General features: G+C 39.7%; 9 protein-coding genes and 1 non-coding gene across 12 annotated transcripts; 4 read left to right on the plus strand and 6 right to left on the minus strand.

The window, feature by feature from the left end:
* Positions 1-103: 103 nt before the first annotated feature.
* LOC140799949 (expansin-A1-like) lies at positions 104-1532 on the minus strand. Its single transcript, XM_073154527.1, has 3 exons — positions 1305-1532; positions 887-1199; positions 104-801 (listed from the first exon to the last, which is right to left on the minus strand). Exons 1-3 carry the CDS (start codon positions 1471-1473, stop codon positions 495-497), a joined length of 789 nt encoding a protein of 262 aa, XP_073010628.1. The 5' UTR covers positions 1474-1532; the 3' UTR covers positions 104-494.
* Positions 1533-3388: 1856 nt separating this feature from the next.
* On the minus strand, positions 3389-8956 carry LOC140799943 (polypyrimidine tract-binding protein homolog 1-like). 2 transcript variants are annotated; one of them, XM_073154508.1, is made up of 10 exons: positions 8554-8956; positions 7590-7799; positions 7083-7145; positions 6920-6993; positions 6756-6851; positions 5557-5614; positions 5373-5477; positions 5211-5292; positions 4258-4323; positions 3389-3999 (listed from the first exon to the last, which is right to left on the minus strand). In XM_073154508.1, exons 1-10 carry the CDS (start codon positions 8731-8733, stop codon positions 3989-3991), a joined length of 945 nt encoding a protein of 314 aa, XP_073010609.1. In that variant the 5' UTR covers positions 8734-8956; the 3' UTR covers positions 3389-3988. The 2 variants fall into 2 exon arrangements, with proteins under 2 accessions (XP_073010609.1, XP_073010608.1); XM_073154507.1 differs by having other exon boundaries at positions 4211-4323.
* Positions 8957-9409: 453 nt separating this feature from the next.
* Positions 9410-10612, minus strand: LOC140800058 (photosynthetic NDH subunit of subcomplex B 4, chloroplastic). The gene is made up of 6 exons (XM_073154698.1): positions 10444-10612; positions 10296-10340; positions 10056-10215; positions 9902-9957; positions 9750-9821; positions 9410-9647 (listed from the first exon to the last, which is right to left on the minus strand). Exons 1-6 carry the CDS (start codon positions 10525-10527, stop codon positions 9519-9521), a joined length of 546 nt encoding a protein of 181 aa, XP_073010799.1. The 5' UTR covers positions 10528-10612; the 3' UTR covers positions 9410-9518.
* Positions 10613-11227: 615 nt separating this feature from the next.
* Positions 11228-11301, plus strand: TRNAI-AAU (transfer RNA isoleucine (anticodon AAU)). Its single transcript has one exon. It is a non-coding gene; the product is annotated as a tRNA-Ile (tRNA).
* A 109-nt stretch (positions 11302-11410) lies between these two features.
* Positions 11411-13089, minus strand: LOC140800169 (pentatricopeptide repeat-containing protein At5g15300-like). Its single transcript, XM_073154836.1, has one exon. It carries the CDS (start codon positions 13083-13085, stop codon positions 11466-11468), a length of 1620 nt encoding a protein of 539 aa, XP_073010937.1. The 5' UTR covers positions 13086-13089; the 3' UTR covers positions 11411-11465.
* Positions 13090-14939: 1850 nt separating this feature from the next.
* LOC140799604 (NAC domain-containing protein 100-like) lies at positions 14940-16370 on the plus strand. Of its 2 annotated transcripts, XM_073153986.1 has the most exons (4): positions 14959-15027; positions 15103-15252; positions 15348-15616; positions 15726-16370. In XM_073153986.1, the coding sequence occupies exons 2-4, from the start codon at positions 15105-15107 to the stop codon at positions 16128-16130; spliced, it is 822 nt and encodes a 273-aa protein (XP_073010087.1). In that variant the 5' UTR covers positions 14959-15027; positions 15103-15104; the 3' UTR covers positions 16131-16370. The 2 variants fall into 2 exon arrangements, with proteins under 2 accessions (XP_073010086.1, XP_073010087.1); XM_073153985.1 differs by having other exon boundaries at positions 14940-15252.
* A 1190-nt stretch (positions 16371-17560) lies between these two features.
* On the minus strand, positions 17561-21176 carry LOC140799673 (probable glucomannan 4-beta-mannosyltransferase 11). Its single transcript, XM_073154089.1, has 10 exons — positions 21125-21176; positions 20711-21021; positions 20373-20471; positions 20013-20265; positions 19781-19891; positions 19379-19515; positions 19120-19233; positions 18583-18782; positions 18294-18485; positions 17561-18105 (listed from the first exon to the last, which is right to left on the minus strand). The coding sequence occupies exons 1-10, from the start codon at positions 21135-21137 to the stop codon at positions 17943-17945; spliced, it is 1593 nt and encodes a 530-aa protein (XP_073010190.1). The 5' UTR covers positions 21138-21176; the 3' UTR covers positions 17561-17942.
* A 1009-nt stretch (positions 21177-22185) lies between these two features.
* Positions 22186-24011, minus strand: LOC140799675 (GDSL esterase/lipase At1g74460). The gene is made up of 5 exons (XM_073154091.1): positions 23675-24011; positions 23445-23575; positions 23100-23339; positions 22758-23007; positions 22186-22662 (listed from the first exon to the last, which is right to left on the minus strand). Exons 1-5 carry the CDS (start codon positions 23919-23921, stop codon positions 22454-22456), a joined length of 1077 nt encoding a protein of 358 aa, XP_073010192.1. The 5' UTR covers positions 23922-24011; the 3' UTR covers positions 22186-22453.
* Positions 24012-24386: 375 nt separating this feature from the next.
* On the plus strand, positions 24387-26771 carry LOC140799674 (geranylgeranyl diphosphate reductase, chloroplastic). The gene is made up of 2 exons (XM_073154090.1): positions 24387-25710; positions 26075-26771. Exons 1-2 carry the CDS (start codon positions 24719-24721, stop codon positions 26508-26510), a joined length of 1428 nt encoding a protein of 475 aa, XP_073010191.1. The 5' UTR covers positions 24387-24718; the 3' UTR covers positions 26511-26771.
* Positions 26772-26809: 38 nt separating this feature from the next.
* On the plus strand, positions 26810-27730 carry LOC140799676 (protein DMP9-like). The gene has a single exon (XM_073154093.1). It carries the CDS (start codon positions 26950-26952, stop codon positions 27598-27600), a length of 651 nt encoding a protein of 216 aa, XP_073010194.1. The 5' UTR covers positions 26810-26949; the 3' UTR covers positions 27601-27730.
* The last annotated feature ends 264 nt before the right edge of the window (positions 27731-27994 follow it).

Genomic DNA, 27994 nt, shown 5'->3' on the forward strand with positions numbered 1-27994 from the left:
TTACCAGTCCTTGCATTTGAAAACCCTAGCAGTTGCCTAAATAACCCCATAAATTATGTATTAAATGCAGAAACTAAGCAAGATAATATAGAAGAGTCACAAGTAGACAGGCAGAGAGACTTCTGCCTTGAAGATTTTTACTAATGCCATCATATAGATATGGCCAAGTACATTAGAGAGATACTGAGTACAAACAACTCTTGATAACTTTTTTTTCTCCCAAAAGCAAAGTGATACAGATTCAGAAGATAAAAAGCAAAAGCTTTGCTTTCCCTCATGCAGATTGGAGGGCGATTTCAAAGAGTCCACCTCTTCCAATTTCCTGCATGTGAACAGCAACAGGGCATGGCAATCTAAAAGCCCTTAAAAAAGGCCTCTCACAATATAAGCCTAATAAAATCTAACAACATAGATAAGAGAGCCATTTTAAAATTGGCTCTTCTCATGTTGGACATGTCCTAGTAGTAGTAGTAGTAGTAGTTAAAAGGGGAGTTTCAAATGAATTGGGCTCCACTGAAGGTTTGGCCGAAGGACCAACCAGAGGGAGCCACATTGTAGGAGACCACAGTGTGGCCATCACTGGTGGTGACCTTGAAGGAGAGGGCTTGGTCATCAAGGAAGGTGTTACTCTGCCAGTTTTGGCCCCAGTTCCTGGACATGGGCTGCCACCCAGTTCTTGAGCCCTTGATGGACACTGCGTGCACATCTCCAGCTCCTCCAACATTGGTGATGAGCACCAGGTTGAAGTAGGAGTGGCCATTAATGGTGAACCTTATGCCCCCTTTCTTCTTGCATGGCACCCTACAAAAGAGTTCAAAAAGTGTTCATTTGACAAGATCTCAGTGAGAAGACCCTTGCCATCTTAAGAGGGTTTGCAAAAACTTACCTTTTGAAAGCCACTGGAACAATCCCAGCCCTGTACTGAGCAATGTGCTCAAAGACTGGCTGGGAGAGATCAAAGTGCTGCAATGGAGGGTTGCACCACCCACCTGCATCATTTGGGAGCGCATTGTTGGGCGGGCAAAAGTTGGTGGCGGTGACCAAGATGGAGCCTGGAAGGCACCATTTGGGATCACCTGCGCATTTGATCTCATAGCAAGCCCCACAGCTTAGCCCATTATTGAACAGAGCAGTGCTAAGTGCAGCAGTGTTAGTCCCGTAACCCTGGCTGTAAAGATTCCCATAGCCACAAGCACCACCTATGTATGGAGTAGTAAAAACACAACAAGATTATTTTTGAGCAAAATGAGAGCAATATTTCCAATTAAACCCCATAGGGAGTGAAAAAAAATTTTTTTGCATACCCATTGTGCCAGAGGCATCACCACCTCCATAGAAGGTGGCATGGGCTGTGGACCAACCACCTCCCACTCCATGGCCATGGCCATGGCCATGTCCATGTCCATGGGCTTCGGAGAAGAGCGAGAAGAGACCAACCAAAAGGAGCTCAAGAAATGCCATCTCCCTGCACATAAAAGAGGGGGAGGAAGAAGAAGAAGAAGAAGAAGAAGAAGACTTTGGTGCAAAGAGGAGGAGTAGGCATGGGAGAAATAAATAGACTTTGAAGACCCAAGTCTCTAACCATTGGGAACTGGGAAGATCATATCAAGACCCGAACGTAGGAAATTTCCTACATCCGCGCTGCAAATTTAACTGGGCTGTCAGCCAATCACAGGGCGCCAAGTATGTGTAAGAACTTCTTGACCGAGAGGTAGGAGTGTAAAAAAGGGAAGGGTAGATAACGGTGGCGATGAGCTCTTGCGGACGGACTAGAATGCGCCACGCAGTAGGCCCACCGTTGTTTGTTATTAGTTGGTTTTAATTAGTTAGCTACGTCACGTGGACTCCTAATTTACAAGATTGAGTCCACCGAACGATTTAAAAGTATTTTGGTCCTATTAACGTGGGGGGTCCACACTAATTTACGTCTATATCCTTCAAAAACTATCTTATTTACTTGCATGAACCATTGAACCTCCAAAGTTAGATATCAACATATATAACTTTATAAATATACTCATAATATAATTTACTAGAGTAGTTAGGTTTTAGTTACGACGTTAAATAAGAAAATTTAAAAGGAAATACATGCAGAAAAAACCCTTATTATATTTCGTAAATGCTGGGTTACATTCCACCCCTCTAGACTATATATATTATGATACATATGCAGTGTAGCAGACCTAGCTATAGCTTGGTGGAGTAGTAACGAAGCACTCCTTACTCCTTAGTAGCCTTCAATTAGAGAAACAAACAAGCCCAGCTCATTAATGTCTTTACAGTTTGGTGGATCCGAAGGTGGTGTAGAAGACTTACAACTGGAAGATAGGATGCATGTGGAAATAAATTAAAAGCAAGCTCATTAATATTTACTCCAACTGCTGCAGCTCAGTTGTTCTTTCTTCATTTATTAGATCCTTATCATTAAATTTGGTGGCAGGAATACATATAAAAATAGTTCAAACTTTTGCAGGAGCTGTATATTAATATATATATATATATATATATATATATATAACTCCATTTAAGACTGGACTAGTTAGACAATATAATTTTATATAGATCATTGCTATGTAATAAAGAGATTGTCTGTCAATATTTGAGTATGCTTGCAAATCTGGAGCTCTATTTTGACATAAAAGAAGAGGTTAGACTCCATTGTCACTGCATGTCTTCCATTCCTGACATACCGACAGACTCTCAGGTAAAAAAAGTTGGGTTGGTAGGTTGTCATGGTGTGGATTCTACTGCCCCATAGAGGATACAACAGTTCACAGACATGAAAGCATGCATGGCCTTAATCGGTCCACCCACTCAAAAGGTATGTATAAGACCTTTTTTAAAAATTAAAAAAAAAAAATCTGAAAGAGATTCGTTATGAAAGTCAGTATTTTCTTTATAATTTTTTTAACCTATCCTACTAAATCTACCCTTTGTATTAATTGGTTTGGGGTTTGATTAGATTTAAAACTATATGTAGACGCACATAATAAGAACAACATTTGATGCCATTTAGTCAAGTCTAAACCCTGAAAACAGAGGGTTTTGGGGATGCGTGCATGGAAAAAGCAGGGGAATGACAAGACCCATGATTGCAACGAGTCAGCTGCAAGGGCTAGTACGTGTACGTATCTGGTTGAAGAGGACCAACATGGCACATCACATGTAATGTAAGAGGATCCTGTACGTGTCGCATGTGAGCACCCAATAACGTGCATTTGCTCAGTGTTTGATTCAGCAGCAACACATGGCTAGACGAAGTAGAGGATGGTCCACCACCCACCCATCACCACCTTTCTCTTGCTTTGAAAAGAAGAAAAAGGAATTATATGATTCACTGAGTTCATACCAAACGGAATAATTCATCTAATGCAAATGCAACAGGAAATAGGAATACCTTTCGGTGGCATACTATCAAAATTCAAGGCGAAAAGAGAGCATAACAAATAGGAAACTCTAGTTCAACAATCATTTACAGGTTGCTAACATATCACCCTCTCCGTCAAAGGAGAAATAACTCGATGCACTAATTGGTTGTAAAAGATGCGGAGTGCTTCCTGAGATTTGAGATGGTGCAGAAGCTCACGAGTAGTATGGACGTGGACCAGCTGATGCGGTAGGAGATTGTGCATTGTGGGGGAAGGCGTATTGCGGCATCGGCTGAGAAGCTTGAAACGACTGAGCTGGAGGAGCACCGGAATTTGCAGCAGTTGGAGGATACTGTGGAACGGATGATGGTGCGAATGTCTGGCTAGCATATGTGCTTGTTGAGGAGGCAAAAGGACCCCCATGCATGCTAGGATCCCAAGCTGGCATTCGACCGTTACCGATTGCTGCCGAAGAACCAGCAGCAAACTCACCGCCGCCACCGTAGCCTGGTGCAGCCTGAGGATTACTTTGCCAACCAGCAGTACCAATTGGCATACCAGGAGGAGCTTGTGGCACTGCTAGTATGCCGGCGTCTGCAACTGTGTAGTCTCTGCTTTTATCAGTATTTGCCTGATGCAAAATGTATGCATAATAGTTAAACAAATAGCAAAGTAGATTCTATTTGCGAAAATACATTGGCAGACGGTCAACAAATGAACACGAAAAGAATAAGCATTTTCCTTTTCTGATAGATAAAAGAGACTATTTCTTCTGAAACCACATTATGTGTTGTTTTTCACTGTTTTGCTACTTTATATGACCTAAAAGATTCTATTAATACCTTTACATTGAGATCAGTATGACGAGAGTATGACAGATGAAGCTTACAGTAACCACCATCATAGATGCAATGTCCCTCCAATGCTTCTTTAGCAACTGCTGCTGTTGTCACATCTGCAAGGCATCTGTCATCAGGTCAATATAGACACCAAATGCAGTTGCAAAATGAGCTTCGCAAAAATTTTTATCACAAACGGGGAAAATTGAAGATAAGACTTTCTGAGTGTGCAATAAAACTTAAATCAGTTAAATGCCTGATAGCTGGTGCATAGTGCAAAAATGGGAAAGATTGATAAACTAACAAATAGGAATAGGAGATGCATGACACAGAAGAGGAGATCCCATGAGACTGTAGGAATCCCTTATGATTAAAGTAGAATCAGAACTCAGCAAAGAACAGAAAAGAGAGAGAGAGAGAGAGAGAGAGAGAGAGAGAGAGAGAGAGAGAGAGAGAGAGAGAAGAAAGCAACTTGTAGGGAAGAAAAGCTGCTCTTGATCTTATTTGAAGGGCCATTCTAACTGGTGAATAGTCTCAGCTGTCCAGTTGTCCATTGATGGCTATTTCACAACGCTGGTTGCATCGGCATTCAAGTCCTTATGGGTAGAGGATCAAATGGAGAATAAAGAAACCAGCATTACTGAAATAAGATAAAAATCTTGAAAGGAGACTTTCAGACAAATTACCAGCGTGACAGAAATATGCTTTAAATCTTGAAAGAAGGCTTCAGATCAATTACCAACTCTATCTGTTATGGGTATGGTAGAAATTCGATGAAATTTTCTACTAGGACTTATACATTCGTATCAATCTCAAATCAAAGTAACAAAATGCTTTACTGCAGAATAAGAACTGAATATCACTTATTAAGTTGGACCTGAAAATCTAAGAAACAACAGCTTTCAGCTCTGACACATTTAATGCAGCAATGAAATAGAGCTTCTGCATAATAAAAAATATAGAAAAATAATTGAATTAAGATATACTTGTTCCAGCTGCATACCGGGATACTGAATGAAAGCCTGTATTCCACCATTTTTCTCAAAAATTGCAATTTTTTGGACAGTACCAAATGCAGAAAACACCTGAAAATTACGTCTCAAGATTTAGTACAAGATAACTGAAATATAAAGAGGGAAAGAAAGAAATGGAAATAGAATCTTACAGTATGAAGAACATCAACTGTCACAGCATATTGCATATTCTCAATAGAAGCTAAAAGCACGTTGCTCTCAGGCTCTTTCTTCTTTCCATCTGGACCTAATGTAGGCTGAGGTTTGCTTTCTTATAAGTACAACAGCAAGGGCAAAGGCAAGATAATAAATAAATGGATTCTACTTAAAACCTACCTGTACAGTGCCCTCGATTGCTGAAGCATTGACAGGAAGGTATGGGTTTGTATAATCCCTATGTCATTCACCAAGAGGCTTAGAATAGTCATGACAGTTCACGCTTAGAGAATGTATATATCTATTATTCATGCAGAAAAGGGAATAACATATGTTGAAAGACATAGGGATTATACAAGATCATAAAATCAATTAAGTGAAAGCGTAATGAAGGGAATAACATATGTTGAAAGACCATAAAATCAATTAAGTATCTATCCAACAAGATCAGAACATGAAATCAAAAAGAGAAATTAGATCTGGTTTTGCCTAATTGAAATATTTGCCATAACGTGGGGATGTCAACATCAACAGTTGTTTAGGATAGATAGGTGATAATTTGAGTTAAAGCTTTAGATGAGGGGATTGTCCACATTCGCCAGCTTGACTGAATTGGATAAACAATGAGATGTTCTAATCCATCATATTAACAAACCAATTAGAATCTCATTAGATTCCAAATTCAACCCTCTCGACTTCAAATCCCTAAAGCACTCCAATCTGATTCAAGTGAAATCCTCTCCACTTCCAAATTCAACCCTCCCTAACATTTCACATCTCAATTTGCAACTATGATTTAACAAATCTGCCGCAAAAGGGACACCTCCTTGATGGCAATTAGCAGCATAGTTTTCGAGTCGGATCAAGTTAAAATACACCTAAAGAAACAGTTACAAGAAAGTACCAATTTGGACAGATGTGGTATGAGCACCTCAAATTCACTTGCTTGATTAAAGTATAACCAAAGTAAGATCCAGAGTGGAAATCCTAAAGGCCAGAAGATGTGATCAAATAAAAGAAGCAATCAGATATTCAGCAGCAGTTATTTAAGAACCTTACAAACTGAAAACATGATTTAGTTGTTACCACTATCAAATAATATAAAGTACAAGAAATGAGATTCATTTTATGTCTTTAGACAGTATTTTGGGATTTCTGACAGAGACAAAGAATCTAATTTCCATTAGGGTAAGATATAGAAGAATGTTCCACCAGATTTATTTGCAGTTATAGCTCATGGCCATGACAGTGATAGGCTACAAAGTCTTAAAAAGTATCTAATCCAAATGGTTTTCTTACCAATATAAAATTTGAAAGAATTAAAGACAAATAAAAAGGCATGCGTATAAAATTTAACAACCAACTGGACAAGCGTGTACCTGCTGCGATGTGATTGGAACTTTATGTTCAAATCTCTATGTGCAGAAAATGTGATGCGCAAGTGGCAAGATGCAACATGCTCCGGAAGTAAGTACCTGAAACCATGAGTCCAATCAGCAAATATTTAGAAGGAAACAAACTGCCAATCCCAGACAAGTACTACTTTGGGATGCTTCTTCCATCCAATGCATTTCTTGCATTTGAAGCAGTCTCCGCATCAGTATATTGGATAAGTGCCTGTCAATCATTCAAATAGCAAGGGTCAATAAGTAGGCTAATGTTACATGAAATAGAAATAATGAACTCAAAATTACCAAACAAATTACCTGGAAACCAGCAGCTTTTTCGAAGGTAGCAATTTTGTGCACAAACCCAAAGGCTGAGAATACCTGAGTTAAATTGGGAAATGAATTATCACCAATAGATTCTAACAAAAGTCAAGAACTTATATAACATATTAGAAGTTCTGAAAGTACTATCAAAGAATAGATACATACATCACATCTGCCTTATAGAAATGAAATTATTACAATCCATTTACTCAAAACTAGGCCCAAAGGAACTAATTGGAATTGCCAAACAAAGAAATACCAGAACCACATTAGGCAGACATTAAAATATCTCCCAATTACAAGGACCTGTTGATCCATGCAACTATACTAAATGCCAAAAAAAGGAAACAGCTTGACATTGCAGAAATATAATCGCCAGAAATTTGATCGTCCTAAACTTTATGATACAAATCTAACAGAACTGAAACATTGGTAAATCATTTATGTCGAAATGGTAATGCTAAAACTACAGGATCCCACAAGTAAGGAACTAGGACTCACCAAGTGAATGACATCTATGCTAACATCCCCAGCCTCGACACCCTCAATTGTGACAAGTAAGACATTGCTAGAAACGTCTCCAGAGCTCTTATTATTTGTAATTTCTTGCCTGTTGGAATATTGAATATAGACAGTTTTGCCACGAACTTGAGCAGGTTCAGATGAAGAAGCATAATATGATACCATTGATATCGCTTGGTTAAGGTCTGCCTGCAAGCCTCATGAAAGACACAAAGATCATGAAATTTAATCATAGGAAGATAATGGAATGTGTCCAGAAATAGCAGGAAATAAAACTTGCATCTAGCAACCTCAAAAGATTCACTCCTAAGCATGCTGCATGCTTGTAAAGTGGGTCATATAATAAATGCAAAAAGCTAATATCTAGATCACAAAGTAGTCCTTCATCAGAACAGGCAATGAGAGGTACTTTGGCTGCCAGCCATTGCCATATGGATCATTGCTGTGAGGCAATAAGCGTTATGAAGTTGCAATAAATTTAGCTGCATAATTTGGTTCCTATATTTTCCATTTTACTCTCAACATACTTAAATTATTGTACACAAGCCTTCGTAACACCTATTCTCCTCCACTTAAACTTGCGCCTTCTGATGCCTCATGACAAAAATTAACGTCCATTATTTTCCAATCTCTGTTTTGCTTCAGCACATTCTTTCAAATACTATTTATAGAGTCGATCACGTTTCCAGGCTAAATGCACGTGTAAACCCAAGCACTGATGCTATATAGGAAAGCTCAACGCCACCAAATCTGATGAAATGACTTAAAAGTCACAATCCTGTCATGATAGGAAAAATTCCCTCTTTGGAGGATATTTTTATATGTCGGCAGAGATTAATGCAATCAAAGTACAGAAAAAACAAAATATACTACTTGAACAAGATTCCACTAAGTCTATGAAGTTAAAAAGCGAAATGAAGGGCAGACGACATAGGGAACTCACGAATTCGACGAAGGCCTGGTTGCGATTGGCCCCGACGTTGGACTTGGTGTTAACAATCTTCCCAAACGGCTTGCAGAGCTCGACGAGCTCCTCCTCCGCACACTCCCATGGCAGGTTCCGGAGGTGGAGCACCTTCGACGGCGTCTGCGTGTACCTAAACTGCGTCTGCGTCGAAGACATCGCCTTCCGGGATGAAAGAGTCCACGGCTAGATTTTGGAACGAGCTCCCGAACCCTAATCTCTCGGATCAAGAAGAGATCGAAGCAGTGACCGATATCTAGGGTTAGGTTTCCAGAAAGAGAGGATTTTATTTTTCTAGATAAAAGAACCAAAAAAAAAATTGGTTGTTATCCGGCTTGTCGAAGTAGCGGCTCCCGTTGTTTCTAGAAATCCGATACTGTGCGAGTCTTATTCTCATGTATTAAACTTTTGTATAAAAGTAATAATTACCTATAAATTGTATATAACTAAAAAAAATTAGGTTAAATTTGGCAAATTAATTTTGCTAGTATTGAAGGATTATTAAAAAAAAATAGTTTACCTATGAATCCAATTAATTTCTTCTTCTCCTTTTTATTTGCAATTGCATTCAATATTTATATAAGATGTAGAAGGGTTGAATTGACTTCATATAAGTTGGGGGAAAGAAATTATACTCCATTTCCTCAATTATTTCGAAAGTTTAATCAACTCAAAAGATTGTTTAGTTGCTTAATTAGTTAAGTTAACTCAAAATTTTCAGATGGATTAACCCTTTCCTATACATAAAAAAAGGAGTAAATATAAGTATATATACTCCAAAAGAGCATAGAGAGTTTGGCATATTAACACATCCCAAGAGCTTGCTTTCCCTTACTTTACAAATTGCAGCCATATAATTATCAACAAGAAATTTAGTTTTGAAACATTGTTTTCACCAACACTGCTAGATTTGGAGGAAAAAGTTGATCCAATCTCTTCTTCCTTCACTTTACAAGCTCTTCCTCCTTGCTAGCTTCTTCCAGTTCTCTCAAACCTCCAACTTTTTGCTCAATTTCTTCAATCAACTCCTCTCTCAGCAACTGTGCCCTTGCAGATTCTTCAATATCTTCTTGCTATAGTTTACCCAAAAAAAAAGAAACAATATTAGTAAGATTGCTAAGCATTGTTCTACCTTTTGCTGGGAAAAAGAAGGGAAGATTAAAATGTATATATACCTTCTCATAGAGCCAGTGCACTGTTCCATCTCCTCCATCTTTCCTGTAATCCTCTCCATCATAGAATGGATCCTATTCCATTTACTATATCATGAACAAAGGCAAAGAAGATTGAATCTAATAAGCTGAGTGAGTAGTTCATTAGTACTTACTTTTGTGGATCCAAAGAAGCAGCAACCCCAGCATGTGAACATAATGTACAAGGTGTCTGCAAAGGCCATTAGCAACAGCTTTAAGAACAAAAGTACAGAAGTTGGACTTCTCCATGGCTGGAATTTTGAAAGAAAATGCTATGATTTCACTCACAAACATTCTTCATGGCTTCATCACTGAGATGCCACACCGATTTGTGTACCACGTAGTCCCGTTGTCCTGCGACGTGCTCAACCATTACTGCCATGAGAGGCCAATCAGGGAAGGCATTCAACTTCCATGAAGAACTCCTCCTCACTCTTGTCCCTTTACTCTACAATCCACAATGGACCAAGAATTGATCTTAAATAGACCAGTGAATTGATCCTGAGATAAAAGAAGTAATATTCATACCTCAGACCAGGTAGTCTTTGATCGATAATCCTGAAAATTTCGAAGCTGCAAACGAAAGAGAGAGAAGATAAAAACATTCTGATAAGTAGGACTACAAGAAAATTTTCAGATGTTGATTTGTAGAAGACGTAGTTAGAAGTTTATGTACAGCTCTAGGTAGTGAATAAAGATCCATTTTTGTTGATTGGAGAACAGGGAAGTGAGTGTGTGGCTTGAGTACTGGCAAAGCCATGGCTGTCTTCTCTTCTTTGAGCCTTTGAGAGTAAAGAGAATTATGATGCAGTTGAGCTTCATTTTGCCTCAGGTTATTGTTCAGTGTGGTGCAAGGAGTGGATAAGGAAACCTTTGGTGTCCAAGCTTTTCCACATAGTGTTTGTCTTGTTTTGTAGAATGTTCCCAAAGGCATGAGTCAATAGCAGTAAGTGGCTGGACTAAGCCACAAAATTCTGGACCCAAAAACAAACTTGCGATTCGAGTCGCGACTCGACCGATTTGCAGTGCAACCAATTGCCCAAATTAACATCTTTTGCTTCATCTTCTAAAGAAGTTAGAGAGATTGTCACGATCAAAATAGGATGACAGAAGGAAAGAAATTGAAACAGATGAATACCAGTCTTTTTTTATTCCTGTGAGCTCTGATTTTGACCTTGTGATTAGATAATTTGCGGTGGTGCCTTTTATCTTTCTTTATCTCTAGAATCTTGCATACCTGCCCCTTGCTCTAGTTATCAACCTTGCCTATTTCTTGCCTGTATATAGTTTGAGTGGCAATCTATTAATTGTGGCCTATTTCAGCCTACCATATCCATCATTTAGACAGACAAAGGAGCAGGTATGCAAGATATAAAATCACACAGTTTTAGTTGGTAGAATCTTCGTTAAATGAAAACTAAACAACAAAAATTATATTTTGTTTTTGGAAAATATAAACTGGCCTATTAGCTCAGTTGGTTAGAGCGTCGTGCTAATAACGCGAAGGTCGCAGGTTCGAGACCTGCATGGGCCAAAATATTTATGGTTTTTTAACTCTTCTAATTTCATTTTGTAAAATAAAAAAAATATTCAGCATATTTAATACAAAAGTACCTATATAAATATTATTAGATATTAACATCTTGTCAGGGTAACCTTACATTTGATTCTCTAAGGAATAGATTAGAATATACAAAATTAAGTCCTTTTTTTGTTATCTACATCAACTTGAGTACAACCAGCCACCTTTCTCACTCCTCTTTCATCCATCAACTTCCTAACCTTCTCCACCCCAATCCACTCACCATTCGAAGCGTATATATTAGACATCAACACATAGTCTCCACTGGCATCTCCTCTCATCTTCCTAATCTTCTCTCTTGCAAGCTCTCCTAACTCAATGTCTCCATGGATCCTGCAAGCTCCAAGCAATGTCCTCCATATGATTGCACTTGGTTTAATCCTCATACTATTGACTACTTCAAATGCTTCTTTGAGCAAACCTGCACGTCCAAGCATGTCTACTAAGCATCCATAGTGCTTGATATTAGGTTTGATGTTGTACTCCTCTTTCATGAGAGAGAAGTACCTGCGGCCGTCGTCGAGCATTCCGCCATGGCTGCATGCACCCAATACACAGAGAAAAGAGACCTCGTTTGGTGTTACTCCCTCTGTTAGCATTTCGTCAAACAGTTGCACAGTGTCTTTCGCTTGCCCATGGAGAGCTAATGCTCCAAAGATGGAGTTCCAAGTCCAGACATCTCTCTCCTTCATCTCTCGGAACACCACCATTGCATTTTCCAGGCTTCCGCACTTTGCGTACATGTTTATAAGTGCATTGCCAATGAGGGTAATTCTTCGCGACTGCTGTGTTTCCGAAAGCCAAGAATGTATCCTCTGCCCAATTTCCAGAGACCCCGAGTTTGCACAGCTCGAAAGCAAGCTTACGACAGTCGCCTCGTCGGGCTTCTCGTCTGTCTTTAGCATTTGCTCAAACATCTCCAGTGCTTGTTTCTCTGGTCCCTTCAGCGCATACCCTGCGATCATGGTGTTCCACGACACGACGTCCCTAAGCGGTGCTCGATCAAATAACTCCCTAGCCTTCTCCATCTCTCCCTGCTTCGCATATCCGCCCATCATTATATTCCAACAGACCAAATCTTTATAAAGCAATTCATCGAACAGCCGACGAGCAATACCCAACTCGCCTCTTGCTAAGTATCCTGCTATCAAAGCTGAACTCGCGACCACATCAGGTTCATCGGCATCGCCACAAAGCAAGCTAGCTATTGCCAATTCCCCACAATTTGCGTGCATGCTAATAAGAGAATTTCTCACAAAGGCATCCGATAAAAATCCTAGCTTTGTGATCATTCCATGAAATTGGGATCCCATACAGGGTGATGAGAGCTTGGTGCATGCCTTGAGGAGGTAAGAAAAGGTGAAGCAATTGGGGCTCAGACCTCTTCCCTTCATGCGGCGATAAATGGAGATAGCATCCAACGAATTTGAGCTATGGGCATAACCTCTGATCATTGAGTTCCAGATGAAGAGATCTGGTAGAGGAATTCCTTCGAACAGTTTGCGGGCATAGTCCATATTGCCGTGGAAAGATATAATGTACGAGAGCAAGAGCTTCCTTAGGGATTGGAGATCCGAAGTGATTCCTTTGACAACTAAGACGCCATGGATTTGCTTCAGAGCTATCAAATTTAAACGCATAGACCTCTTCCGGATCATCATGAGAGGGCAGCAACAGGCAAGTCCCATAAAAGAGAATTTTGCAAATACCACCCTACGATTTAGTAAATTTACCATTAACATCCACTCTCCTGTTAATTTAATTTAATTTAATTTAATTTTAATTTATAAATTTCCATCAGTAATTCTTTACTTATTGAGATCTGCGGTAATATTGGACGGCCACGATTGAACCCTAACTACAAGCTTTACACAATACGACAGAGTATCAAGTATGATCACTCTGTGCATCATAAGAAACAGAGAAGATAGGGTAACGAACTTAACAGAGAGCCTCTCTCTGTATTTAAGTCAACAATGGCAACACTACAGATAACCATAATAAAAAGGAACCCAGGATAACAAGTGGTCAGAGTTCAGTGACTTCTTCCAGACCACTTAAAGATCTGAAACAAATCTATGCATCAGAGCGAAAGAAAAGAAAAAGAACAGCAAAATATCAGACAAATCTAACGTCTAACATCTATAGCATGTATTATTACATTCACAGTATCATACTGAAGGAAGCTAAGGAAGGAAGTAGTACTAGTAGGGGTGCCCTTGCAAAAGTACATAGCTCATGGCACCCTTTTTATCTCCAACGTAAAATAACTTAAGACGTGGATAACTATATTCTTACTTTTATCCTATCAAACAATGCTCTATGTTAATCATCATCTTGCCGTGAGGATCTGAACTGCACTCTAAAGTCTAAACGATAAGATTACAGATGGTTGAAAATAAATAAACTTGGAGGAATAAAGAACACTATCAATTAATACTAATCGTGGAGTATTAGCAACTAATACTCGATTGGGAGAGAGTTCCCCATACAATTAATCCAAGAGAATAATTAATACATATTGACAAGAATACAGTTTCAAAGACAAGAGGTCGACTAATGTTTTGCTAGAAAAGAGACAAGATTTAAAGTTGATTTAATTAGTAATATGTTAGGGTGGAACAAGCAACTAGAATTATGCTTAATTAGAGGCATTTGTATGTCAACTTATCGATTGCACGTATTAAACATTCACAATTTAATTTTCTGGGCTCTCTCTTATTCTATTTTGTGTCAGATACACGTAATTAATGTACTGAGATATATCGTACATTCTCTCTAAAAATATGTGATAACTTCATTATCTCTCAGAAATATGAAAAATCCAAGGCAACTTATACATAGCAAATTGACTTCTTATATAATAATTGGGCTTAGTACCTGCTAAGGTTTCTTAAACAAATAAAACTCTTCTTAGAGTTGGATATGGACATACAATAAGCCAAATGCCACACGCCACTCTGTTGTTGGAGAACAAGAAGGAAAAAAAAAGAACAAAAAGAGTTGAATAAAATCTAATGCAATTTATCATCACGTCTGCATTGTTTTATTCTCTTCTTAATTTTTTTTTTCTGGGTTTAAATTTTCAAATAAGAATTGAGACAGTGACTTAGATCTTTTGTACAGTGAGAATTAGTAGCTCACGTTATTGAAAGTTTGGTCCTTGGAGTATCTGATTCCGTTTTCATGACCTTCTTTGATCTCAAATCAAAGTTTATTTTTTTTTTCGTGGAAGAGAAGTTAACAGTCTATATCTTAAAAATTCTTATCAATTTGAATAAATATTGCTTTACTCTCTTAAATCTTTTTCTTTTTTCTATCACTAAGTCACTGAAAGTTTAAGTCATTTAATTCTCTGGTAATGATATTTATAATTACATCGTCCCATAAGAAATGCTAATAAAAAGAATTACTTACAGGTTTATTCCCACACGTCAAAACCAAGACTCTGTTCATGTGTTTATATTCTATCTGATTAATTGGGTTAATTAATTTGAATTAATGCTTAATTAATCCAGTCCACGTAGTGGTTGTGGTAGGTAATTGATTTGGATAATTGGTCTAAAAGTAAACGTGATGAGGTTTTATATATATATATATATAAATATAGGGATGCTCATCTCCAATTCCTTCCATTTCTTTTTCTTAACGAGAATTGATCTAATTAATCTAGCAAAGGTTAGCGGTTCCGACATAGAAAACTTTTGTCATCCAAGTTGGTAAAAATTGAATCTTTTTACTCTTTTTCTCTAGCCATGGAGTTGCCGCCGGGCTTCCGGTTCCATCCGACAGACGAAGAACTCATCACCCATTACCTCACCAAGAAGGTCATGGATGAGACCTTCTTCACAAGAGTCATGGGAGTAGTCGATTTGAACAAGTGTGAGCCATGGGATTTACCAAGTAAATTTCTTCTTCTTCTTCTTCTTCTTCTTCTTCTTCTTCTTCTTCTACTTTTGTTAAACATGTAAGCTAGACTTAGCCACTGGGGGTTGCAGGAAGAGATCAAATGGGAGAGAAGGAGTTGTACTTCTTCTGCATGAAGGATAGGAAGTACCCAACTGGGATGCGAGCAAACAGAGCAACTGGAGCTGGGTATTGGAAAGCAACAGGGAAAGATAAGGAGATTTACAGAGGGAAAAATCTAGTTGGCATGAAGAAAACTCTCGTCTTCTACAGAGGAAGAGCTCCAAAAGGAGAGAAGACCAATTGGGTCATGCATGAGTACAGATTGGAAGGCAACTACTCCTTCTACAACCCATCAAAGGTAGCATATATATATGTTTTCTTTAATCTCTCCTTCCTCCAAATTATGCATCTTTCTGATACTCTTTTTTTTTTTTTTTTTTTTTTTTTTTGGTTTAATACGTGGGTAGGGTGAGTGGGTGTTATGTAGGGTGTACAAGAAGAGGTCAGGAGGTGAGAAAGACTCCTCTTTTGGAGGTGAATTGGGTTCCAGTTCCAAAGAAGGGCACAAGAACAAGTCCTTGGCCTACGTGACCTGCTTCTCCACTGCAATGGAGGAGGGTCAGAGAGGCCATGAAGAGCTCTGTGATGAGTCCATCTTCAGCTCATCCTTCTTCTCTCCTGCTTCACTTGATGGCAGCCATGGTGGTGGATACTCAAAGGAGGGATTCTTAGAGACGGAGATGCTTAGTGCTTCCCTGGAGACAGGGCTCGCCTGTGACATGAACTCAGAGATCTCCTCAAAGAATTGGATTGCAAGGCAAATTGATGTCCATGAGCTCCCAATCCATCTCATCTGGGACTATGCAACTTGATGGCTCTATCTGGAAATCTCTTTTTTTTTTTACTAGATAGTTAGAAAGTAGTGTTTCATATGAATAATTACTGAGGATCTTTCTTTATCCATCAATCATGTCACCCACTGGACCCAAGATATGAAAGTTTGTCTCTGTTATAAGGATTGTGGGGGACTTAAAAAGGACATGAAACTGAAATCATATGATGTGTATATGCTTTTTGACAATCAAATGTCAAATGCTAGAAGTAATGCCCAACTTATGAGCTCTTATGTGTGACTTCAGAGTGAGTTGGATGACCTACTTTAAAATAATTAGATCCTCCTTACAAGACCAAATCATCCAATGCCAAGTCCAACCTTCTAGATTTTGTGATCTAACGGTTTCAACATACCTCCTGTGCTTCAAATCTAAGTATATTTCTTTGGGGGTAATTATGTCTTTTCACATTCTTGTTAGCGGAGGGCAAATTAAAATCGAGCATAAACTATAATTTACCTTTTCTTTTATTGTTTTTTTTTCTATCTCAATTCATATATCTTCCTTAAATTCAGGGCGATGATTAGCAAATCCGTCGCATGTTTATTAGGGGTAGTTTAGTCTTTTCACATCAGGCCGAGACCTCATGAGAATAAATTGTAATTTAACTCTTCCTCTTGATTAGTTTTGCTATCTTAATTGATATCTTTCCCTTCAATCTAGGTTGGTGATTAGGTAATAGTAGAGAATCTAATCGCCTTGGAACCTATATGCAAGTAGATTAGTTAGGTAATTATTTAATTAAAGACTTGGTAATCAAGTGATTACTTAGTCCCTAGCCTTTTGTTTCCTGGGATGAGGCTAAAAACTAACTTTGTAGAAAATTAAGAAATACTATTAAGCGTCACGGGAAAGGATCTGCATCTCTTTCACTAGAGATATTACTCACAAAATAAATGATGTGAAGAACAAATTAATCAACCATTGCTATCATCCTAAATCCATCTCAAATCCTCATGGGCAAATGGGTAAGGTGAAGGCAAATAATTTTGATAAATTTAACATAAAAGAACAAGAAATAATTCTGTCACTCGTGCCAAAAGAGCAGATCTTGGTTGCCTTAATGACAAATAATTATGATGTTAATATGTGATTGCTTTAATTGTGAACATATAATAAGTTTTTTTTTCTTCTAATGATTAATGAGAAAAACAATTAACTGCAGGCATCATTATCAATTTAACAGTTTTTTTCACTTCATTAATACACGATAAGGATCTTTCAGAAAAGACAATATGCCAACTAGATTCTATTGGCAAAATTTTCTTGCTGTAGGAGATAATAAAGTTTAAGTTTAGATAAAGTTGGATAATGAAACAAGGGATTAATACAAAAGTTATATGCACATGTAAACAAATCATCCATAGCTATTGTAAATTGCTACTTTTGCCAATATAATGCAACCATAATACACAAGAACAAATACAAATCTCATTTCAGGTATCTATTTAATCGGTCTTCGCATAAATCCATGAAGAATACTCAGTAAATTACATTACAAGCTAGCTTACACTAGCCAAAGAAATGATAGATAATACAAGAGTGATTCGATTAATATCGCTATTTTCCTTGCTCCTTGATCCATGATTTCTTGCGTGGTCTTTATTCTTCGCATATTTAGTGATCCATCAGGAGATAATTCTTTCATCTTATAAACTGATCAATGCTTCTCCCCTTTCCTTGAGCTGTAAACTTCCCCTTTATTATCCATTTAATATCATATCGCCTATTATTATAAAGGTAAGAACATAGCAGTGAATGTTCTTGTATGTAGACTCCATCTCCATTATCTTATTTTCCTCCAGGGAAAGTGCCAACATAACCAAATCCCATGATGATGAAAGAAAGAGCAAGTGGGTAGATATATATGAAATAGCGTTCGGTTCGGTACATGTAGTCAAAGGTTGCACACACCAAGAGAAAAACTCCTATCATAACCTCTGAGAAATGGAACCTAATAAAGAAAAAGTGGAGTCAGTATTCTGAGTTATTTAATCATTCTTAGACACAGAAAATTACTTGTCAAACTTTTACGGGAAATCCTCTCAGTCAATCCTTGAGTGAAATAGATGTTCATGCGTAGATGAAAAGAAGATAAAAACCTCAGGCTGCTTTTAATTTACAAAGCATACAGAATTTTACCTTTGCCAGCATCTGGTTGTAAGTTTCTTTGCAACATTAACTACTGGCTTTGTCATCATATTGCCAAATTTCTCGGTCACAACCCATTCATTCACCCTGTCAGATTCAGACAGTCCAATAAAAACAGCTTTGCAGCGGTGCCAAGACATGACATTCTCAAACAGGATCCAAAATGCAGTCAGATGAATAGAGCTGCAAAGGAGAATGAGAAGTGATAAGAATAAGCTAAGCGATTTAGGTAAGTGATATACGAATCCAGAATTGTACAAGAGTTTAAGTTGTTTCAAACCTTAGAGTTCCAACTGAATTGAGAAGAGTAATTGCTGTCGGAATGTAAACCACCCCCCATGTTGGAATTTGGATTTCAGGGAAGAAGACAGAAAGCGGTATCACCACACAGTAGAAGAAAAAGGTGACATTATGGGATATGATTCTCCGAGCAAAGAAAAAGTTGTAGAGCAAAAAGAATTTCTTCTGAAGAGATACTTTCTGCAATATAATTAAGACCAGGTACTTGTTTAGCAATACTTGCATTAAAAACTATGGAAATAGAAAGTAAAACTTTGGATACAAGAACTTGTAAAGTACATTCAAGGTTTCATAGGCTCCATCTGGGTGTTTTGGTATCATCTCATTCCATGCAGATCCTATTCAAGCTATAGTTATATGCATGATGAATTTAATCTTCTCAGTTGATAAGCATGTGCTCTAACAAGGATGGAAAATATTATCTAATATAAAGGTATACTCATTATATATGCTATATAACAAGCATGCATGAAGCACTTTGTTCTAATTCTAAGAATTACAGAGGAAGGCTGCTGACCTTAGCCCATATGATCTCGATCGCCATCTTTTTAAACAAATTCGCTGGTCCACAAGACCAACGATGTTGCTGAAATCGATAAGCCTTGAAAGTGCTTGGAAGTTCACTTTGAACCTATTAAACAAGTAGCAAGGGAAAGAAGAAGGAAATTAAACAAATACTAGACATGAGAAGAATTCATTCAAAATGAATGGCTTTCTTTCTACATACTGCGTTTCTTGCTCTTTTTTTTTTCTTAACATACTAATAAGTTGTTTACCTTAACATTGCCGACATACAGAAACTTCCAACCAGCCAGAGTTGCTCTAACTGCTAAATCCATATCTTCCACCGTCGTTCGTTCTTTCCAACCTTCTACTTCAGTAATAGCTGATATTCGCCAAACCCCAGCTGTCCCTGTATATGAAGCAATACCAGAAAACTTTTCCTTTATTACAAGGTATCAGTGATCCATTTATCATGTAAAAGTACTTTCGAAAACTATTATAGCTGCCGTCTCATCTCTTTTCTGAAGCTTAAGTTATTTAAAGACTAGTGAACATATAGATTTATCGTAGGATTCCTACTGGTGTTCTAATCTGCAATATCATATTCTGTAAGTAACAAGTGCTTGCTTCTAAGAGGCCTTTTCTCAAATATCTGACAGGCATAAGAAGCTTACCATTAAAACCAAAGAAAGCAAATGTTGATGAACCAGACTGTTGTTCAATTTTGAAATGGTAATTCAAAGACATCTCCTGTATCCTTGTCATTAAGCACTCATCAGCATTCACTGTTATCATCCAACAAGCATCAAATAAAGACCTAAACCCTTCAACAAGTATAAGTTGGCGCAAGAAATAGGCAAATTATCAAGTGTTGCACTAGCCTAAAATGTCATTTGACAAGCTTACCAAACTTCCAACGAGCCTGAACAAGAGCAAGCTCAGGATTGTGGACCAAAAATGGGACAGTTCTTATTAGGAAATCAGAAGCTGGTTGGAAATCAGCATCAAATATTGCAACATAATCACAAAGCTGAACATAGTCATACTCCATAGCTTCTTTCATTGCACCAGCTTTGTACCCTTTCCTATTATCTCTTGATATGTACTTGATATTTATTCCCTTTATGAGCCATTTCTCACATTCCTTCTGTACCATATCCTGCAAGTTAGAAGCTTAAGCTAACTAGGATTTGAAAGGAATTGATTTCTAATATTTCAACCATTATTCCAAGTTATGAAACTAATTGCTAAAGAAACAAATCATACCCTAGTGTTTAAATCGGTTGAATCATCCAGCACTTGAACTATCAGCCGATCTGATGGCCAAACTAGATTGCATACTGCTCCAATAGACAACTTATAGACCTACACAATATACAAGAATAACAACAATCACTTACTAGAAAATAACCACAAGATCATAATAAAAAGGCAACAAATTAATAAGATGGAGATTATCTAACCCTCAAAAGACTAATGCAGTATAACTTTAATTCCATGCATGTCTTATATATTCTAACTACATTAATTTCATGCAGGCAGTTATCTACACACTTAACATATGCGCATGTAGTTAAATATATACTTTCATAGTACTAACTTACCTCCCTCTCATTATACATTGGAATTTGAACAAGAACCATAGGATACACTAGAGTGCCTAATTCCTCATCCTCTTTGATGGCCTCCCATTTGTACACCTTCTCCGGCTTCCGCCGGAAAATTTTCACGTAGAACGCGACCAGCCCCATCGAAATTTTTTCGATGAACAACATCACAGACATGAGCAAGCACAAGACGACCAATGCCTTCATTGTCGGCACGAGCACCGCCGCTCTCACCTTCGTCCATATCAGCCTGATTTGCTCCGGCCTGAATCCGTCGACTGACGATAAGAGTAGCTCCGAGATCCGAGCTAAATTCCAAATGAAAAAAGAAGCATGTCAGACCATTAGGAGACACTAATTTAGCTCACGAGTGGACTAATGGTCTCTAAGACTAATTTGAGTTTGATGTACCTTGCATTGCCATGCTGCTGTCTGTGAGAATGTGCTTGCTTAGCTCTATAGATTGGTGAAGTTCTTATATATAAATCCATTACTAGCAAAGTATGATGCTCTCTCAATCACTGATCTCTATCAATATAGCAAATGATTGCATGCCAGGCATGCCACTTCGATCAAACACAACATTGTCATTCACAATAAAAGCTGCAATTATGTTATGGATGTTTCCAATGATCTCATTTCCTCTCTTCGTTTCTGATCACCGACAAAATAATGCAACATTAGAGTGGCTGGTATGCATGGAAGTATTTTTCAGCACATGAAGGAATAAGAACATTAGACTATAACTTTGGGCTAAAATATAATAAAGTTTTTTGCAGCTGATATGATTTTGACTGAGAGCATAGCCAAAATCTTAACCCATTTCTTCAGATAATACAAAAGAAACGTTTGTCCCTTCTTTTGTTTTAAACGTGAAAAATCTATAAGAGAGCACTCGCATTGGAAAGGGATGCAGATTAACATCAACATGTTCTTAATCACTTAAATTTCTAATTACGTCTTCAATCAATGGTAAAAGAAAGCTCTCTTACATGCCATTCTTGTCACTTTTTCCTAGTTCTCATTGGATCTCAAGAAAATTAATTTATAGAGGACAAGATGGGTTTGTTGGCTGTCATAAGAAGACAGTTTCCTTTTTCTCAATTATATTCACAATAAGATAGCACATAGTTATAGTTTTATGGCATATAATATAGATATATAATGTGTATAGCTATATATCAAAGTCCAAGAATCAATTATTAATATGTATGAGTGTGATAGCTAAAGGATCTCTTAGAGCTCTATTACATACTGATATGCAATAGAGATTAATGACATACTAACAAGACCAACAGAAGCTTGTCTTCAAGTAGGAAGAAGATGAAGCGTATGATTAAAATTCTGTTCTTCAGGTAGGAATCATCAGTTAACACTTACCTCTAGTTACAAAGATAATTAATTCCTTCAGATAGTTGACAACAAAATGGCAACGCAACTGCTGTTTCTTCACCTCATCAATAATTGTAAAATGTGCAAAATAATGGCACCATATTGAGTGCAAATAATATTGTTTCTTGTTTTTCTCCACATCAATTAAAGCTACACGGTTTCGATCACACTCACAACTACCTTCATGCTGTGAAAATTTATCACAAACACCTCAAGAGTACATTTGAAAGAGCTCAACTCCTGTGTTTCTGTATGAAATTCTCAGACTACAGAAAATAACAATTACAGTATCAGGTTTGTTCTGTGGCAGAAGATGTCACACGGGTAATAACATAAGGATTGATAATCCTAAGAATTATTTGTTCCATTGGTTGCATTATAATTGAGTTTTCGGAGAATCTCAATTGCTATCAACTCATTGGCTCTGTCTGTTGGGTGATACTCATCCCAAAATATATACTGGCTCCTGTCTTCACACAGGGTTGATATGGGAGTGCATGTAAGAGTAGGTCGGATGCGTCCCAGGGAGCAACATGGGCCATGCGAATTGTTAAAACCTGAAACGATTCAAACAGAGAGCCAATTGCTAAAACAGCGACAAAAGGAAAGAGGAATTAACTGAGCATGATCTTATCAGTATCAATTAACTTACCATACATGTTAGGCCTATTAATGAGATCCTGGAAGTAATCATAAGCATCCCCAAATCTGAAAGTTGCATTAGATAAGCTGCTCGACAAGTTGTCGAAGAGCTTCTTCGCTTCTGTGTTGAAGTCACGCGCGAGTTTGTTTGTTGACGCCTGACAACCGCCCGACGAAGTCAGAATCCGCTGCAGGGGAATGCATCCCATCGGTCCTAGACCGAAGAATGTCAACTTCCGAGCTCCTAATGAATGCAGCAGCTACATATTTGTAGGCAAAGGAGTACTACTATTTAGCTGATCGATACCGCAGACAGCAACATTTATGTATTTCACGATATCAGTTGGTCTACCTTGAGTTGTGCTTCCAATGTAGTGATGAGATAGTTGATGAAGGTCTCCCCGTTATAATTCCACGAGTCAGCGTAGACGGGGAGAAGGTAGTTGTTGATGAAGTCATTGCTTCCCATGGCAACAACATAAAACGCTTCACTGAAGAACTTGTCAGCTGCCTCAGTACCAATCTTCATCCTCATGAACTGTTGGATTCCCTGAAACAGTTCGATCTGCTTGTAGAGAGAGAACCTCTGAATCTGCAACACATAATATATAGTAAGTAGTACTCCATATTCATATAACCTTGTGAATGTATTAGTTCCTTCAACTATACTTCAATCAAATGAGTGATTTGAACATACAAACAGTGATGAGGTCTCATTTAGTATCCCGCCGCCCCCCGACGCGAAACTGACGCCGTTTTGAAATATAACATTCTCATCTAGTGATGGGTCTAGAAATGCAGGTGGCCTTGGGAGGCCCATCTTGTCGCCTGGCGAACTCATTAGTTCAAAGAGCTAGACATAGAAGAACCTTATGCAAGACTCAATCAAAGATGATGAGCAAAGGATCATTAAACACAATCACCTACCTATTATGTCTGCAACGGTGCGACCGTTGCTGAACCTCCCGTTAGGCATACCGTTGCTGAAGTCGATACCGTACCATGGCAGGGCTGCGCGAGCCAAGCTCTTGGTGAGGTAGTTGTTGTTTCCAACGTCTGACAAGGAATCTCCAAAGATGAACTGCACAACATCACAATAACACTGCCTTTTTGCAAGCCCAAACAACAGAATCAAAGCCAATGGAATTGCCAGCTTCCTACGTCCTTCCTCCATTACAAATGGGTCAGAGAAGAGGAAACCAAATGTTGGCTTATGGAAGGATGAAGAAGAGCAGGCAGGCAGGCTGTCATAATTTTACCAGGGAATGCTCGTATTTAAGCAACTGTGGAAGAAGAAGCAACAAGAACTAGTAGTTGTAATGGAAGTTGTGGCAGTTGAGACTCGTAAGGAAAAAGTGGAAGGATTGTTTGACAAGTGATTACTACTACTTCCAACCACTGCAACTACTGCAACTTCCAACAGTTAGAGAAGTACAAAAGCTTGGTTTAGAGGCCAGTGAGGAGTTGGCCTAACTGGGTTGCTTTAGGTAAAGATATTATTTAACCAAGTAAATTGCAAACGTGGGATTTGACAGTGTTTTCTTAGTTTAGTCCCTAAACAAAATAGATCTACTATACTAATTTCATCTAGAACAGTAAGGGGGGAATTTTTTTTTTTTTTTTTTTTTAAAATCTCACAGATTGTAATTACGTTCGTCCTAAGGACATGTGTCGCAGATTGTAACTTGCTGAGAAATTTTGGCCACAAAGAGTGAGCTACGTGTCAGAAGCTGATCCACTTCAAATGAACAAATCCCGAAGAAGAAAACAAAAAATTCTGATACCTCATCCACATCGCATCCGCACCGTTAAATTTTCAAATCCAACGTCTCAAAAGAGACGCAATCTTCTCCAACCCTATCCAAAACCACGAGATTAAAACCCATACCGTGGATCCCATATCTAGTTCATAACGCCGAGGGGCTGAAAAGATAATTTAAGGGAAGAAAGAGGGGGGAAAGGTAAAAAAGAATGGCCTCACTCACATCTGCCGCCGCCGCGGCCACCCGTGCCGACCCCTCCCTCCATTCCTTCGTCGGCCTCCGCCGCGTCCCGCTCCAGAACCATCTCGTGACGCGAAACGAGCGAAATGCCCCCAAAACCCCAAGGAGCCTCCAGATTCGCGCCTCTAAGTCGAGCCCCCGCCTCTCCGGCCGCCCCCTCCGCGTCGCGGTCATCGGCGGCGGCCCGGCCGGGGGCGCCGCAGCCGAGACCCTAGCTAAGGGCGGCGTGGAGACTATCCTGATTGAGCGGAAGCTCGACAACAGCAAGCCGTGCGGCGGTGCGATCCCGCTCTGCATGGTCGACGAGTTCGCCCTCCCCCTCGACCTCATCGACCGACGCGTCAACAAGATGAAGATGATCTCCCCCTCCAACGTCGAGGTCGATATCGGCAAGACCCTCGCCCCCTCCGAGTTCATCGGCATGGTCCGCCGCGAGGTCCTCGACGCCTACCTCCGCTCCCGCGCCGCAGCCGCCGGCGCATCCGTCATCAACGGCCTCTTCCTCAAGCTTGAAACCCCGCAAGACTCCACCGGATCCTACAAGATCCACTTCACCCAGTTCGACGAGACCTTAACCCTTGGCGGGGAGAAGAAGACGATGGAGGTGGACGCCATCATCGGCGCCGACGGGGCGAACTCGAGGGTGGCGAAAGAGATGGGGGCCGGGGACTACGAGTACGCCATCGCGTTCCAGGAGAGGGTAAGGATATCGGATGCTAAGATGGAGTACTACAAGGAGAGGGCGGAGATGTACGTCGGAGATGACGTGTCGCCGGACTTCTACGGGTGGGTGTTCCCCAAGTGCGACCACGTGGCGGTGGGGACCGGCACGGTGACGCACAAGGCCGACATCAAGAAGTTCCAGGCGGCGACGAGGTTGAGGGCGAAGGATAAGATCGAAGGGGGGAAGATTATTCGGGTGGAGGCGCATCCTATCCCCGAGCACCCAAGACCGAAAAGGTACAAGGTTTACTACCCCTTTGCTTAAGTTATCCATGGTTCTTATGCTACACTTATCCTTCTTCTGTTTCTTTTTTTTTATATATATAATCCCTGTCTCTGGCATTGGAAACAGAGATTTCTTGATCTTTTCCTATGCCATCCTTATGCTAATCTTCGAAATTCCTATTAGATTCCTGAAACTTTGCTGTGATATTTTTTCATTGAGACATGCAGTAGAGAAGCTTTTGATTTGTGAGACATGCAGACTTGAATAACTCAAGCTGCAAACTACAAGATACCAATGGCAGTCATGCTGTCCGAGACTAGAAAGCTAATGATTTGTGAGAAGCGAAACTGATCTCTGTTGATGATATAAATCCAGGGTTTCAGGGCGAGTTGCACTGGTTGGAGATGCCGCAGGATATGTAACCAAGTGCTCCGGAGAGGGGATCTACTTCGCTGCGAAGAGCGGGCGGATGTGCGCAGAGGCCATCGTGGAGGGCTCTGCAAACGGCACTCGGATGGTCGACGAGAGTGATTTCAGGAACTACCTCAGGAAATTCGACCAGCTGTACTGGCCGACGTACAAGGTTCTCGACGTGCTGCAGAAGGTGTTCTACCGCTCCAACGCCGCCCGAGAGGCCTTTGTGGAGATGTGTGCTGATGAGTATGTCCAGAAGATGACCTTCGACAGCTACTTGTACAAGAGGGTGGTGCCCGGCAACCCCCTCGAGGATCTCAAGCTCGCCGTGAACACGATCGGGAGCTTGGTCAGGGCAAGTGCACTGAGGAGGGAGATGAACAAGCTCACCTTGTAAGCTTGTATGATGGGCTACTGAAAAGATCTGCTAGCTTTGGCAAGCCAATAGCACTTACAGAGTTGCAGTTTCGGCAATTCAAGAGATTGGCGAAACACTAAGAGGAAGTAGATAGCCATTTGCTTCGAGAGATCTTTTCCAATTGTTGCAATTGTATTGAGAGATTTGAGACCATTTGTAAGTTTCACTCTAACTTTCTTGTATCATATTGTTACTGAGAGTTGTGCAATCCATTATTTGGCATCAATCTTTTCTTAGAAATTAATGATCCTTGTTGAATTAAGTGATGGACATAGGCGGGAACAGTTACATATTCTGTTTACATAGCCGTTACCTTCAGATTTCAGTTCGAATTCTCTCTAACGAAACATTACCTCTATAAACACCACCCATCTCCCTCACCCTTGCTATCAATCTCCTCAAGAACTCTTCGAGGGAAATGGATCATACCGACGACTTCCCCGTCAAGTTTCATGGCAATTCCCCGCGAGACCGACCCGCCTCCTACCCCTGCTCGCCGCGATCGTCTCCTCCGTCAGTCCACGGCCGGAAGCGCCGAGCCATGGCCAAGGGACTCCAAAACACTCTCTCCAAGACATCCATGCTCGTCAACTTCCTCCCCACCGGCACCCTCCTCACCTTCGAGATGCTCCTCCCCCCCGTCTCAGGCGACGGCACCTGCTCCGCCGTGAGCACCACCATGATCCACGTCCTCCTCTCCCTCTGCGCCTGCTCCTGCTTCTTCTTCCACTTCACCGACAGCTTCCGCTCCACCGACGGCAAGGTGTACTACGGGTTCGTCACGCCGAGGGGCCTGGCGCTGTTCAAGACCAGCCTCGGCGTCGAGGTCCCAAAGGACGATCGGTACCGGATGGGCTTCGTCGACTTGGTCCACGCGGTCATGTCAGTGATGGTGTTCGCGGCGATCGCCTTCTCAGATCTCAGAGTTACTAACTGTGTGTTCCCGGGGCATAGGAAGGAGATGGACGAGGTGATGGAGAGCTTTCCGTTGATGGTTGGAGTTGTGTGCAGTGGCTTGTTTCTTGTTTTCCCGAATACGCGCTACGGCATAGGTTGCATGGCCGCCTAACGGGAGAAAATAGGACGCTAATTTGAATGTTAAGAAATAATTTGGATGTTTAATTTTATTTACTTTTTTATTTGTTGAATACTACTACTCTGTTTGATAATAGCTGCTACTATCGTGTGTTTATTTATAAGATTTGATGGTGTGTCACAAAAATATCAAAAAATAATTATGAAAATACACTAAGATCGATTCTCTAAATTAATGAAAATTGAAAACTCTCTCATCGATGTTAACAGAATCTTGTTAAATAACTATTTTACCATTAATTGGTCTCCTTTCTTCTAAACTAAAAGTAAAATTATTTCTAGAGGACTAAAAGTTAGTCATGTGATATTCACATATTACTTTTAACCAAAAAAAAATTATTGGTTGATATGAGAAAAACTTTTAAAGT

This window comes from Typha latifolia, chromosome 13 (genome assembly GCF_019914945.1).
Source record: "Typha latifolia isolate L0001 chromosome 13, TyphaL0001v2, whole genome shotgun sequence".
In the NCBI taxonomy this organism is placed as follows: Eukaryota; Viridiplantae; Streptophyta; class Magnoliopsida; order Poales; family Typhaceae; genus Typha; species Typha latifolia.